This window comes from Zea mays, chromosome 2 (assembly GCF_902167145.1).
Source record: "Zea mays cultivar B73 chromosome 2, Zm-B73-REFERENCE-NAM-5.0, whole genome shotgun sequence".
Taxonomy (NCBI): domain Eukaryota; kingdom Viridiplantae; phylum Streptophyta; class Magnoliopsida; order Poales; family Poaceae; genus Zea; species Zea mays.
Window position 1 is genome coordinate 158,994,649 of NC_050097.1, and position 11,308 is coordinate 159,005,956.

An 11,308-nucleotide genomic window follows, 5' to 3' on the forward strand; every position below is an offset into this window, starting at 1 on the left:
TATGTTTATTATGTGTGTACTGTGGGAAGATGGCTTCTTCCCAGGTGTTGTAATAAGTTAGCACTTGAATCTACCCGAGGCATGTAATAATAATACCTACTACTTGGTTTGTATACTTTAAAAGTCTGCTGATATATATTATCTTATTGTAAAGTCTTCTGCTCAACTCCTGTATTTAAAGTTTATGTTCTTGTTGGGTTATTGTAATACTTGCAACTATGGTGAATGGTCCTTGGAAATGAACGAGTTCATCAAAACTCGGCACCCCGAGTAAGTTATCTGATTCACTTACATATCCATCCAAGGCCTTGAGGGCAAGGATTGGTGTACGTGGGCTCGATAACTTGGTTGGGTTATGATAGGGCGTCGGTGGCATGCGGGCGGTGGCATGGGGGCGTCAGTGTGCATGGGGGCGGCGGCGGCATGGGGTGGCGTGGGGGCACCGGCGTGCGGGCGGCGGCGGCGCGGTGAGTGAGGGAGTGAGGAAAGAGTGAGCGAGCAAGCAAGCGAGAGAGAGAAGAATCCCATACCAGTTATGGGAAACTGCTTTGTCGAGTGCCCATGATTGGGCACTCGGCAAAGATTTTTTTTTCAATTAAAAAATATACTTTGCCGAGTGTCCTGGATTTGACAATTGACAAAGAATTCTTTGCCGAGTGTCTTAGATTTGACACATGGCAAAGAATTCTTTGTCGAGTGCCCACTAACAAGCACTCGGCAAAGACTATTTTAATTTTTTAAAATATTCTTTGCCAAGTGTCACTCGACAGACATGTTTTGCCGAGTGTCTTCCTTTGACACTCGGCAAAGTGTTTTTATTCTTTTCTTTTATTCCATCAAACTTTTTGTGGTGTGTTCCTACAGTATATGTAGACCTATATGTTCCATTTTGGCACAATTATAAAAGTGTTTGATATAACTATTAGATTTTGTTCTTTTAATTGAATTTCCTTCGATAATTCAGATTTGAAGTGCAAGTCACTCGAAAAATAGAAAACGGTGAATGCAAAAATGATATTCATGTTATTTAACACAAGTTACGGCTTATTTTAGGAATAGACTCGAATTTTTGAGCACCATGCTCATGAAACATGACCGTGAACTTTCCATCCATTTGTTTTAAAATTGTATAAAACAAAAACAAAGTCAGAAAATCATAAAACTTGTCCACATGTCATGATATCATATGTAGAGCCTATGATAAAAACTTGAGAATGTTTCAAGAAAGTTGTCACACAATATGTATACAAACCAAAGAGTCCTACACATGAAATCATAGAACTTCAATGTAGACTTATGTGGCCATATCAGCCCAGTAACATCGAGCACCAACCACCTCTTCCTTCTATTATTGATGTTATAGCAGGTACATGTGGGTGACCCACCTAGAATCCAAGGACGTGGCTCTAGGGGGACATCAATTAGATCTAGGCGATGATAGGACGCAACAGCGGCGAAAGGATCACAATGTCTAAGAGGGGATGAATTGGGTTTTTCTAAAATTCTTGCAAAAGATTAAACCTAATCACAAGCCTAATTTCACCAACAAACTAGCTAGATCAAATGAAGCTAACAACTCTAGAACAACCCTAAGCAATCATGGCATACACTAAGAATGTAAGTGCTCAAAAGTAAATTGCTCAAATGAAATACGGAACGTAGAAGAAAGGGCTTAGATGGCTCCTCCAATTTTTCCAATCACCACCAAACCATCTAGGTGATGCCGATCACCAAGAGTAACAAGCTTTAGACTTCCACTTGATCATGACAAGCCTGATGTAAGTGGTGTGCGCTCTAGGTGGCTCTCTCTTGCACTAATTAGGTTCTAATCGCTAGATTATGGTTTTGCTAATCACCTCACTATGCAAATGTGCCTTGCAATCTCTAGCAATGAATACCAAGTGGTTAGGAAGGCAAGACACTAAATAAGGTTGGTGGTGCGGGTATAAATAGCCACCCACAAAAAAAAACTAGCCATTACTGTTCTACACATTCTGCGAGCACACTAGATCAGTCCGATGCGCCATCGGGCCTTCCAGTAACGTTAGCCAATGGATGGTTCTGACAACTAGTTGTTACTGTCCAAAGGGTCTGGTGTGCCAGTGGAGTATACCGGGCCGGTCAGAGCGAACAACCCCAAATAACATGCTCTCTGGGTAGACGGTCTGGTGCACCAGCGGACCAATTCAATGCCCCATCTCAGACGAGGCACATGAAACTGCTTTCTCAGTATGTGGTCCGGTGCGCCCTTTGACGATCTATAAAAAGAATGTTTTTTGAAATTGCAACTTCATGAGATATGGAAACAATGTTTTTGAAGCACCCTTTAAAGAGCTTCAAAAAATTAATAAAATTAGTCTCTAGTTTTATTTTTTTTAAGCTAGAGCTCGTGAAGCTCGACCTATTTGGATAAAACAAGCTAGAATGATCCTGGATTTCTTGAAGTGAAACCCTCCCAAATAGGGTCTTAGAATATATAAATATACATCTCATCGACCATAACATTGTCCAGCTCTACGAGAGGGCAACGACAATTTGTTGTTCAACTGAAGCAGAAACAGTTGTGCATAACCATGTCAACTTCTATACCAAAATGTATGTAATACATTTTCCATTTGCTGCCAAACATAATACATAGTACTAGGAGGTGCCCGTGCGTTGCAATGGGAACATATAAAACCACGATAATCTATGTGCAAATGTGTGTTATACTTTTATAAGAAAAGGTTCCATAATCCACTTGTGATCCTACTATACATAAACTTTGTTATTTTAATCTACCTATTTCACCACTACATTGCAACAATCAGCACCATACAGACTTCGATATACAATTTTAATAATGTTATGTCAATTGCATCATGTAGACTTTATATATATATAGTTAGATGTATGTGTGTTGCAACAGCATACAGAATACTTAATAAAATGTTAGTGCACAATGATTATATAGAAACGAACACCATATAACTGAGGAAAAACCTTCAAATTTGGCATGTGGGGACTACTACTCGGATGACGCTGATCTGGCACTTGTCAAGCATGTCGTAGGAAGTATCTATTCTTTGTTCTAGTGGTGCATCTTGCATGTGGCTCCCGCGATTAGACCCAGGGTCAGCCCAATGAAGATCTTCACCACGGTCAAGCCCTTGAGGGTGGCATGTGTAACCCTGTTGCATGTCATTTGCTTGCTTGTTGAGGTTAGACGTCAAGCGCGTGAATTGAAAGCAATGGTGATTATGTGAGCAGATATGTGGGTGAAGGAGATTCTGTGAGCAGACAACATATCTTCACTATGGTAGAAAGGTACTCTTAGTAAATTGGGAGGCTAAGGTGATATTTACATAGCAAAATTTGGCCCATTATTTACAAAGTGTTATTCAGACGATGTGACTTCATTCTAAAGGAATAAAATTCCATGTTAAGATCACGTCACATCACCATACTAAAAAAATACACTCTGTTCATTTAGCATATACATTAGTAGTTTAGCACCACATTGCAATATCCCTTGAGTGCAGTGGAAAGCAAAGACAAACTTTTTTTGGGTGCCAGATCGGTTCTGCTTTCCCTCCCACTATGGAAGCAACATATTGGTCGAGGGAAAAACAAATTGCATACCCTCTTTCTTTCTTTCTGCACAACCCCATCTCTCACATGGACAAATATAAGTTAAGTGCAAAACTGGTTATCTGTCAGGGTTTGCATGAGCCAATGCACCATATGCCAAAGAAATTTATATGCACTAATACACAAATATTCTGTAGGATCGATAAGTTTGGAGTGCAACATTTGCACCGAGGAGCAAAAGCATGTAGTCTCCAATTGCATTGCCAAAGCACAAGTACAAATTTCAAATTCTAGAGTGGAAAAGGAGAGTTTGTCCACGAGTGGAGTGTGGAGCCCCCTTCTATGCACATCGGGGTAGCTCAGATTGAATAATTGGAGCATTGCAAAACAAATGGAAAAGTGATAGAATAGAATTAAAGTGATACAAAATTATGTCACAGCACACAAATCATCTTAACCAAAACATATTCTTGTGTGCATTAGTACTAAAGATTCAACATACCAAAAGTTATGCAGAGTAGTACTGGACATTTGTTGGAGTTGAATATATACCATATAATAAGTGGATTGACACACTAATAAGATAGGCATCCTAACATAACTCATGTACAAGTAACTACAAATACTTATCTACATGATTTCTATCAAAATATAACAAGCATCCTAAATGCATGTAAGGTAGAGACATGCCTAGTTCTTGGAGATCTGGATGCCGGGCTTCAGGTCCTGCACAAAGTGTTTCAACTCAAGGTCTTAGACCTTTACAAAGTAAGTAGGAATAATGTATCACTGTTCACTAATGATTTGCTTGTATCATCTTCTGTAGTACATAAATGCAGCAATTCACTTGGGATAAGCATTGCTCGCACAGGAGCACCGAAAGGGTAAGCAGTAGTGATGCGTCCATCAGAGGATCCAAATCACATCACAAAAATGCACGAAAGGGTAAGCAGCAGCGACGCACCCATCAGTGGATCCAAATCGAAATGCAACCGAGGGATGGGGGAAAGACGTACAGTCGAAATTGCAGGTGATCTACTGTCGCAGGTCGTGGCTTCAAGATTCGAGAAACCTCCAACTCCGACGGGCTGGGCTGGGTGCCGGGGTTCTCAGTGGCCAGCAAGCATAGTAGTCGAGGTTGATGCTCTTAAGGACCTCTTGGTGGCAATCCATAGAAAACATTTAACTCATCAGAGCTTGTGCACATAGAAAATTACTCACATTTTATTATTAAAAGACAAACTTCTAAATCCCCCAAATCCTAGGAACAAAACAAGGTTGTACGCTTTTGGGTCACCTTGTCCTCAACATTGATTTTATGTTAATCAATCACAAACCAAGAACCTGGACTACAGCTCCTAGCCCTTGTTTAGGTTTGATTCAGAGAATTAAATGAACTAAATTCAAAAGAGCAAATTAATAGATTGCAGACCACCATTGGGTGTAGTAAATTGCTCCCTTATTTTTCATCAAATCTATGGTTACACTCTGTTTTTGCCAGCAGAAGGTGAATATTCAACAATTAAAATGCAGAATAGTGTAGCATCACTCACGAATTTTTATTTTGAGGAAGCGGCGAGAGACTGTGCAGCTATGTAGTCACTTGTTTCTGTAGTAGAAAACAAAAGAAACTGCAGTCGTAGTAGGAGGCTGAAACGGGGGACCGACGACGATTGAGATGGACTCGCGCTTCCCGCTGCTGACCGAGACTGCACCGTCCTGTTTGGTGGTGGAGGCGGCACTCGGGGGCACCACAGGCAAGCCCACTCGGAGTCGTTCATCCGCTTCTCCGACGCAGATCTACTCGACCCGGACGGATGATGCGCTGCACACTGGCCGTCCGGCCGAGAGCTAACGTGCAAGCAGCCAACCTTTGCTCCTGACCCTCACAAAACCCTAACGCACAAAAACCTCTGAGTAGAGAAAGCACAGTGGAAGGTGGTCACTATTACCTTTACGAAGCGACAAGATGCGCCTGCGCAGCACACTGGGAGAGAGGCGTTCGATCGAGGACTGCAAACGCCATCGCCATCGTGGACTTGGACAACATCGTCTCCCCTTCTTTCTTCCCAACTGGTTCCTCGTGTAAAACCTTGAATCACTAATACCTTGAATCACTAATACCTTTACGAAGCGACAAGATGCGCCTGCGCAGCACACTGGGAGAGAGGCGTTCGATCGAGGACTGCAAACGCCATCGCCATTGTGGACTTGGACAACATCGTCTCCCCTTCTTTCTTCCCAACTGGTTCCTCGTGTAAAACCTTGAATCAAGGTACGGGCGACAGGTACTGGCATCTGCGGACGACGGCGGTGGAGAGCCCGAGCGCAATAATTTCGGCATGACCAGGGCACGACAGTTTCAGGGGCGTGCGATGGCTTCGGGGCTGGTGGGCGGGATCGGGGAGCGGGACTGGTAGATCGGATAGCTTAGATCGCACAAGAACATATGACTAAGTTTGTATAACGTCAGAACGGCAGGCTACCCTTATCGTCTTAATAAGTAGTAGAGATTTCCTCGAAAAAACACAATACACATTACAGTATCAGCCTCTGCTGATCATCGCGTGCACTATTGATTGGATCATGCAAAGAGGCACTTTATGGGATGGTTCTCTGGTAGAGTGGAAGCGCTCCCAATGCTTCACGCTCTGCGCTCTCCTTTTTCACCTGCAATACAGATGCATTAAACACCAACCACCTAGTGGTAAATTTCTGAGAAACTAAACAATAATACAACCTTCAACTAGGGATGAATCATGAATCTTAACAAATATTACTCAGAGAAGTGCTGCTGAGGCGTATGCATCAGGTTACACGCCAAGGATATACTGACATAACAACCAATACTTGGCAACAAATTCTAGCATGGTCAGGTGGGAACTAGTGGAATCAAAAGGAGCTCGTGATAAGATGTCATGAATCACACATCCACCACATAGTCAGACTGATCTGCTTTAAATGATCTCTGATCACCTTTTTAATACTTCCTCCATTGCAAAATATAGTTCTTTCTAGTCTTTTTTTTCTGTCCACATTCAAATTGATGATAATGAATGTAGACATACATACAAAGTTATAAACTACATTCATAAATTAATTAATGAATATATCTTTATAGATTAACTAAAATATATTGTTAGTCTAAAACGAATTATATTTTGGTACGGAGAGAGTATTATAGACCGGTAAGCATATACTAAACAGTGGTGAATAGATTATATAAAAAGGAAAACTTCAAGATGCAAGGTGCATAGAGTGCAGTTTTTTTTCCTTTATTAGAATTTATTTATGGACTTTAACATGAGAACGCATATCTGCATCAATGTCATCAGATAAGAATATTGACCGTTGTAGAGTCTAATAATAATTCATGAACCCTATTTTCTCTATAATTGTATGTACCTATGTTGGACTGTGATTTGATAATGGGAAAGGAAAACAGTAATACACAATATAATATAAAGAAAGAGGGAAAAGAGAAACTAGCAAGATCCCATGCAATGAAGATATAAAATATACAAGTATTTAAGACATATTAGTTGAAGAAAGCAGAGAAGTAGAGAAAGAAAAAGAATCATCAGAAATGCAGTATAGTTAACAGATGAAAAAATGCTGTTTTGCACTCACAGTTTTGCCTCTATGCTATTAAGTCATGTGTGTCTATGATTTGTGTGACCATCTATGTCTATGATTTATGGGCCTGCTGACAAACTGACGAAGCCCACATATGATAATGACAAAATTGTGAATGGCTCATTAACATATATTCAATTTAGGGAGTGTTTGAATGCACTAGAGCTAATAGTTAGCGGCTAAAATTAGCTAAAGATATCCAAACATTCTAGCTAATAGTTCAGCTATTAGCTATTCTTAGTAAATTAGTTAATAGTTAGCAATCTATTTGTTAACTAGCTAATATCACTAGCAAATTTTTAGCTAGCTAACTATTAGCTCTAGTGCATTCAAACACCTCCTTATTAACCAGTCTAGGAAGAAACGAAATGATAAGGAGAAAAAAATGCAGTTGCACTCACAAGAGCAAGCATGTCAAAAAGGTAGCTCCTGAATGGCGTCTGTATAGCCTGTCAAAAGCAATACAGTGTCAATAAATTTGATGCATACATTGATGTCTTAATGAATTCAAGAAGGCTCAGAAATTCTCGTGGGGACTGACAGAACATTGCTCGCTAACAATTCATGCTTCTCAGATAGACCATCAAAATGTAGTGCAATAGCAGCATCTAACCAACAGGCATAGGTGCATTTCAAAAATGGACTATGCCACTTAAGTGAGTTAAATTATATATATCTAACCGCTTCCAATAAATCCTCACTCTCATAAAAAAGGAACAGAGAAAGAGGCACTACTTACATATTTGTCAAAGCAAAAAAAAAACATGGAAATAAATATAACAAGACACGTCACAAGTAGGAAAAAAAAAACCCACATCACCAACAGCCAAATCTTCCACGTTTTCCATTTCACAAGCATCTAAAACAATGCTACGAAGACACCATATTTACCAATGATAATAAACTGTTATACTATTCATGACTCAAATCCCTTGCTTGAAGGTACACCTAAAAATCAACGTGGCAACCCACTATAATCCAAATGACGGGAGGGGGGGGGGCAGTTGCGACAGATCACAAACAACTAAATACCCTTCCGGTGTTATCAAGTCATCTGTTTAATTGAAATTAATCGATCTTATCTGGTCCATGGACCTGGATTATAAAATTAATCACAATCAGTTGTCCAAAATCTGCCTAATTGAAGATAAAACTGTGAGCTGGTCGCTATGCTTGGGGGTACTTGGGCACTGGCCTTTCTGTTTCTGGCCAGCAAGCAAGCAACGAAGCTTGACGCTTACTTTGTTTACCAATTTATCATAATGTCATAGTGCAGTGTGCACAGGTCCAGAGGTCCTATAGTTTAGTACTACTACTTTACCACTTATTGCTTTAAGTATTTAAGATTTATAAAGTTAAACTATATACACCCCGGGTAGCAGGGAAAGTATATTAGTCACTATACTACTAGATAGCCAACTAGCCACCTACTAATCGGACCTGATCAATGAGTAATTGAGGTTAGTCAGCTGATAACTAGGATCCACTGGGCAGTTTAAAAACATTCATTTTCTCAACTTCGGAAATAAGTCGATCATACCAATGATTTCAAGTCGGGCGACTTGCTAGTCGATACACCTGGGCGACTAGGCGACTAATCGCGATTAGGACGACGACTAGGTCGACTAATCGGGTCCTAGTCGACCTGGTCGTCCCTACAACGCTCATGCATATTTGCAGGACCTATGTATATAATATTGATATATATAGCAATGTAGCATATAGAAGACAACACCAAACATAAGTACATAACAGATATGAATACTGGAACCGGACAATTCAGATTTCAGAACATGGACATCAGTCACTAACTCAATTATATATAGCATATAGGAAGCAATACCAATTACCAAACATAGCAAATATGAATACTGGAAGACAGAATTCAGATTGCAGATTTCAGAACATGAACAATTGAACATCAGTTACTACTCAGTAGTCACTAACTCACTAATTCATATGATGAAGAGTTGCAGACTTACTAGTTACTAGATAAATGCCAAGTACAGACTTACTATTGACCTAAACTAGGATTCCAGGGCAACTAATCGCCCCCATCCAAATTGGACGACTAATCGTGTTTAGTCGACGACTAATCGGACGACCGGATGATTAGTCGAGCAGATCGGGTCGGCCTCCCTAGTCGTGCTAACAGAACCGACTAGCCCGACTAACTGCGACTAATCACGATTAGTCGGACGACTTGAAATCACTGGATCATACAACTCAGGACCTGTTTGGAAGCACCCAGTTTTTAAGAAACTGGTTTATGGAAACTGAGGTGGTTCCAAACATACCAGTTGGATTCACAGTTTCTTAAAAACCAAGAAGCTAGCCTCTCCTAGCTAAAAAATAAAAAATTGTTTCTTAAAAATTGTGTTGCTTCCAAACAAGGCCTAATCGGAATAGGGAAGTAGAGGAAAAGAGGACAGATCGGAGAAGTGGAAGTAGGAACAGAGAAAAGGAATGAGAGGAGTTCTGTTGATAATTCTCATTATGCATACCCTCCTCTTCTACAAGACAGAGTATATGTATCTCCATACAAGCCAGCTGTGAAGCCCAGCTCCCATCCACGCACGCAGGCGCCACACCACCACTACTTACATCCGGTCCGGTCCACATACACGGGCGTTCGGACGGTGCACTTGGATAGGATGCTTTCGGGCCACACTCATGCCACTACCAGGATCAGCGACCAGCACTTTCTGAGACTTAGCTAGAAAACATCCACCACACTACTATACTAGTACTACATGAGGTGGTTCCAAACATACCAGCTTATGCCTCAATTTATAAAAATTGGATTCACAGTTTCTTAAAAACCAAGAAGCTAGCCCCTCCTAGCTAAAAATAAAAACTTTATTTTCCGAAAACACATGAGAACTACGTATCATTATATTAAGAAGAAAAGATAAGATAAAAAGGAGAAAACCTCTTACAATTCCGCACGAACCCACACACACTAGAAGATAGGTAAAAATAAAAACTGGTTTCTTAAAACCTGAGTTTCTTCCAAACAGAACCTCAATATAATCATTCAATATTTGCTCATCAAATTATACTCATCCACCTAAACTCAATATGGCAACCGAACCGAACCACCACATGAATGGAATTGTCTAAAACTAAATTCGGTTTCTTCCCCAATTCGTATATAATAACAAATACAAATTACAGAGGGAGGAACAAGCATGAATCCTGACCTGGACGTCGTCGGGTAGGTACTGGTGCTTCATGGAGAGGTCCATGGCCCGCTTGAGGCGCTGGTTACGGGCGTCCACCACCTCCCGCGGCAGCCGCGCCAGCGCCTCCTTGATGTCTAGGTCGTGGTACGGGTCGTAGAGGTCGTCATACCTGAGCCCTGCGCCGACGACAGCAAGGAAACCGATCAGGACCGCCGGCGAACCTCGCTAGCAGGCAGCCGCTGCCGGCTGATTCGATCGTCACCAAATCCTAGGCACAGTGCGGGCGCGCGGAAGAGGAGGGAACGGACCGTATTTGCGGAGGCGGGAGGCGACGGCGTTCCGGTGGAGACGCGCGAGCGGATTCCTCCGCGGGTTCACGAACCACGCCGACAGCTTGGAGAGCATCTCCTCGAGCTTCTAGGAGGTTCGCAGCCTTGTGATGTTCGGCGGGCTTCCTGTCTGTTTGAGTGTTTGGTGCTTGTGCTTGGTTTAGGTAGTTTTGAGTAGAGCAGGTAGGGCCGTAGTAGAGATTTTTTGGGGACGGAGAAGCATCGGGAGGATGGGCATAAGTGGGCCAGGACCAGGCCGACGGCCGGCCCATTTTAGCAAGCACAGAACAGTGTGCCTCGTGCTCGGAACTCCGTTTCATACGGATTATATAGGTGTACATTTGTGCTGTGCCTAATACGCCGGCCCAAAGCACACAATTTCTGGCACGGCATAGATCTGGCACGATCCAACCTAATTGTGGGTCTGGGTCGGCACGGCCCAATATGTGGGTCGTGCGTGGGCCTCAAGTCAAGCCCATAGGCTGGTCTGGCACGACCCATTTAACTAAGGCTCATCGAGGCCCAATAAATATAGACTTAGTATTTAACTAAGGCCCGTCAAAACCTACATTACCAGCATAATTTGGA

General features: G+C 41.8%; 1 protein-coding gene and 1 pseudogene across 1 annotated transcript; both read right to left on the reverse strand.

The window, feature by feature from the left end:
- Window positions 1-2,984: 2,984 nt before the first annotated feature.
- Window positions 2,985-3,184, reverse strand: LOC118476252 (cytochrome c oxidase subunit 5C-like; annotated as a pseudogene).
- A 2,812-nt stretch (window positions 3,185-5,996) lies between these two features.
- On the reverse strand, window positions 5,997-10,962 carry LOC103649017 (cytochrome b-c1 complex subunit 7). The gene is made up of 4 exons (XM_008673370.4): window positions 10,700-10,962; window positions 10,410-10,567; window positions 7,608-7,655; window positions 5,997-6,240 (listed from the first exon to the last, which is right to left on the reverse strand). Exons 1-4 carry the CDS (start codon window positions 10,794-10,796, stop codon window positions 6,172-6,174), a joined length of 372 nt encoding a protein of 123 aa, XP_008671592.2. The 5' UTR covers window positions 10,797-10,962; the 3' UTR covers window positions 5,997-6,171.
- Between the last annotated feature and the right edge of the window lie 346 nt (window positions 10,963-11,308).

What these genes read in the sequence shown, in the direction of transcription:
- LOC103649017 (XM_008673370.4), bottom strand. Translation starts at nt 10,796, where the DNA reads ATGCTCTCCAAGCTGTCGGCGTGGTTCGTGAACCCGCGGAGGAATCCG. An exon ending in ACCTACCCGACGACGTCCAG is followed by an intron (nt 7,656 to 10,409) that starts GTCAGGATTCAT and finishes TGCTTTTGACAG; the next exon opens with GCTATACAGACGCCATTCAG. An exon ending in TTTTTGACATGCTTGCTCTT is followed by an intron (nt 6,241 to 7,607) that starts GTGAGTGCAACT and finishes TCTGTATTGCAG; the next exon opens with GTGAAAAAGGAGAGCGCAGA.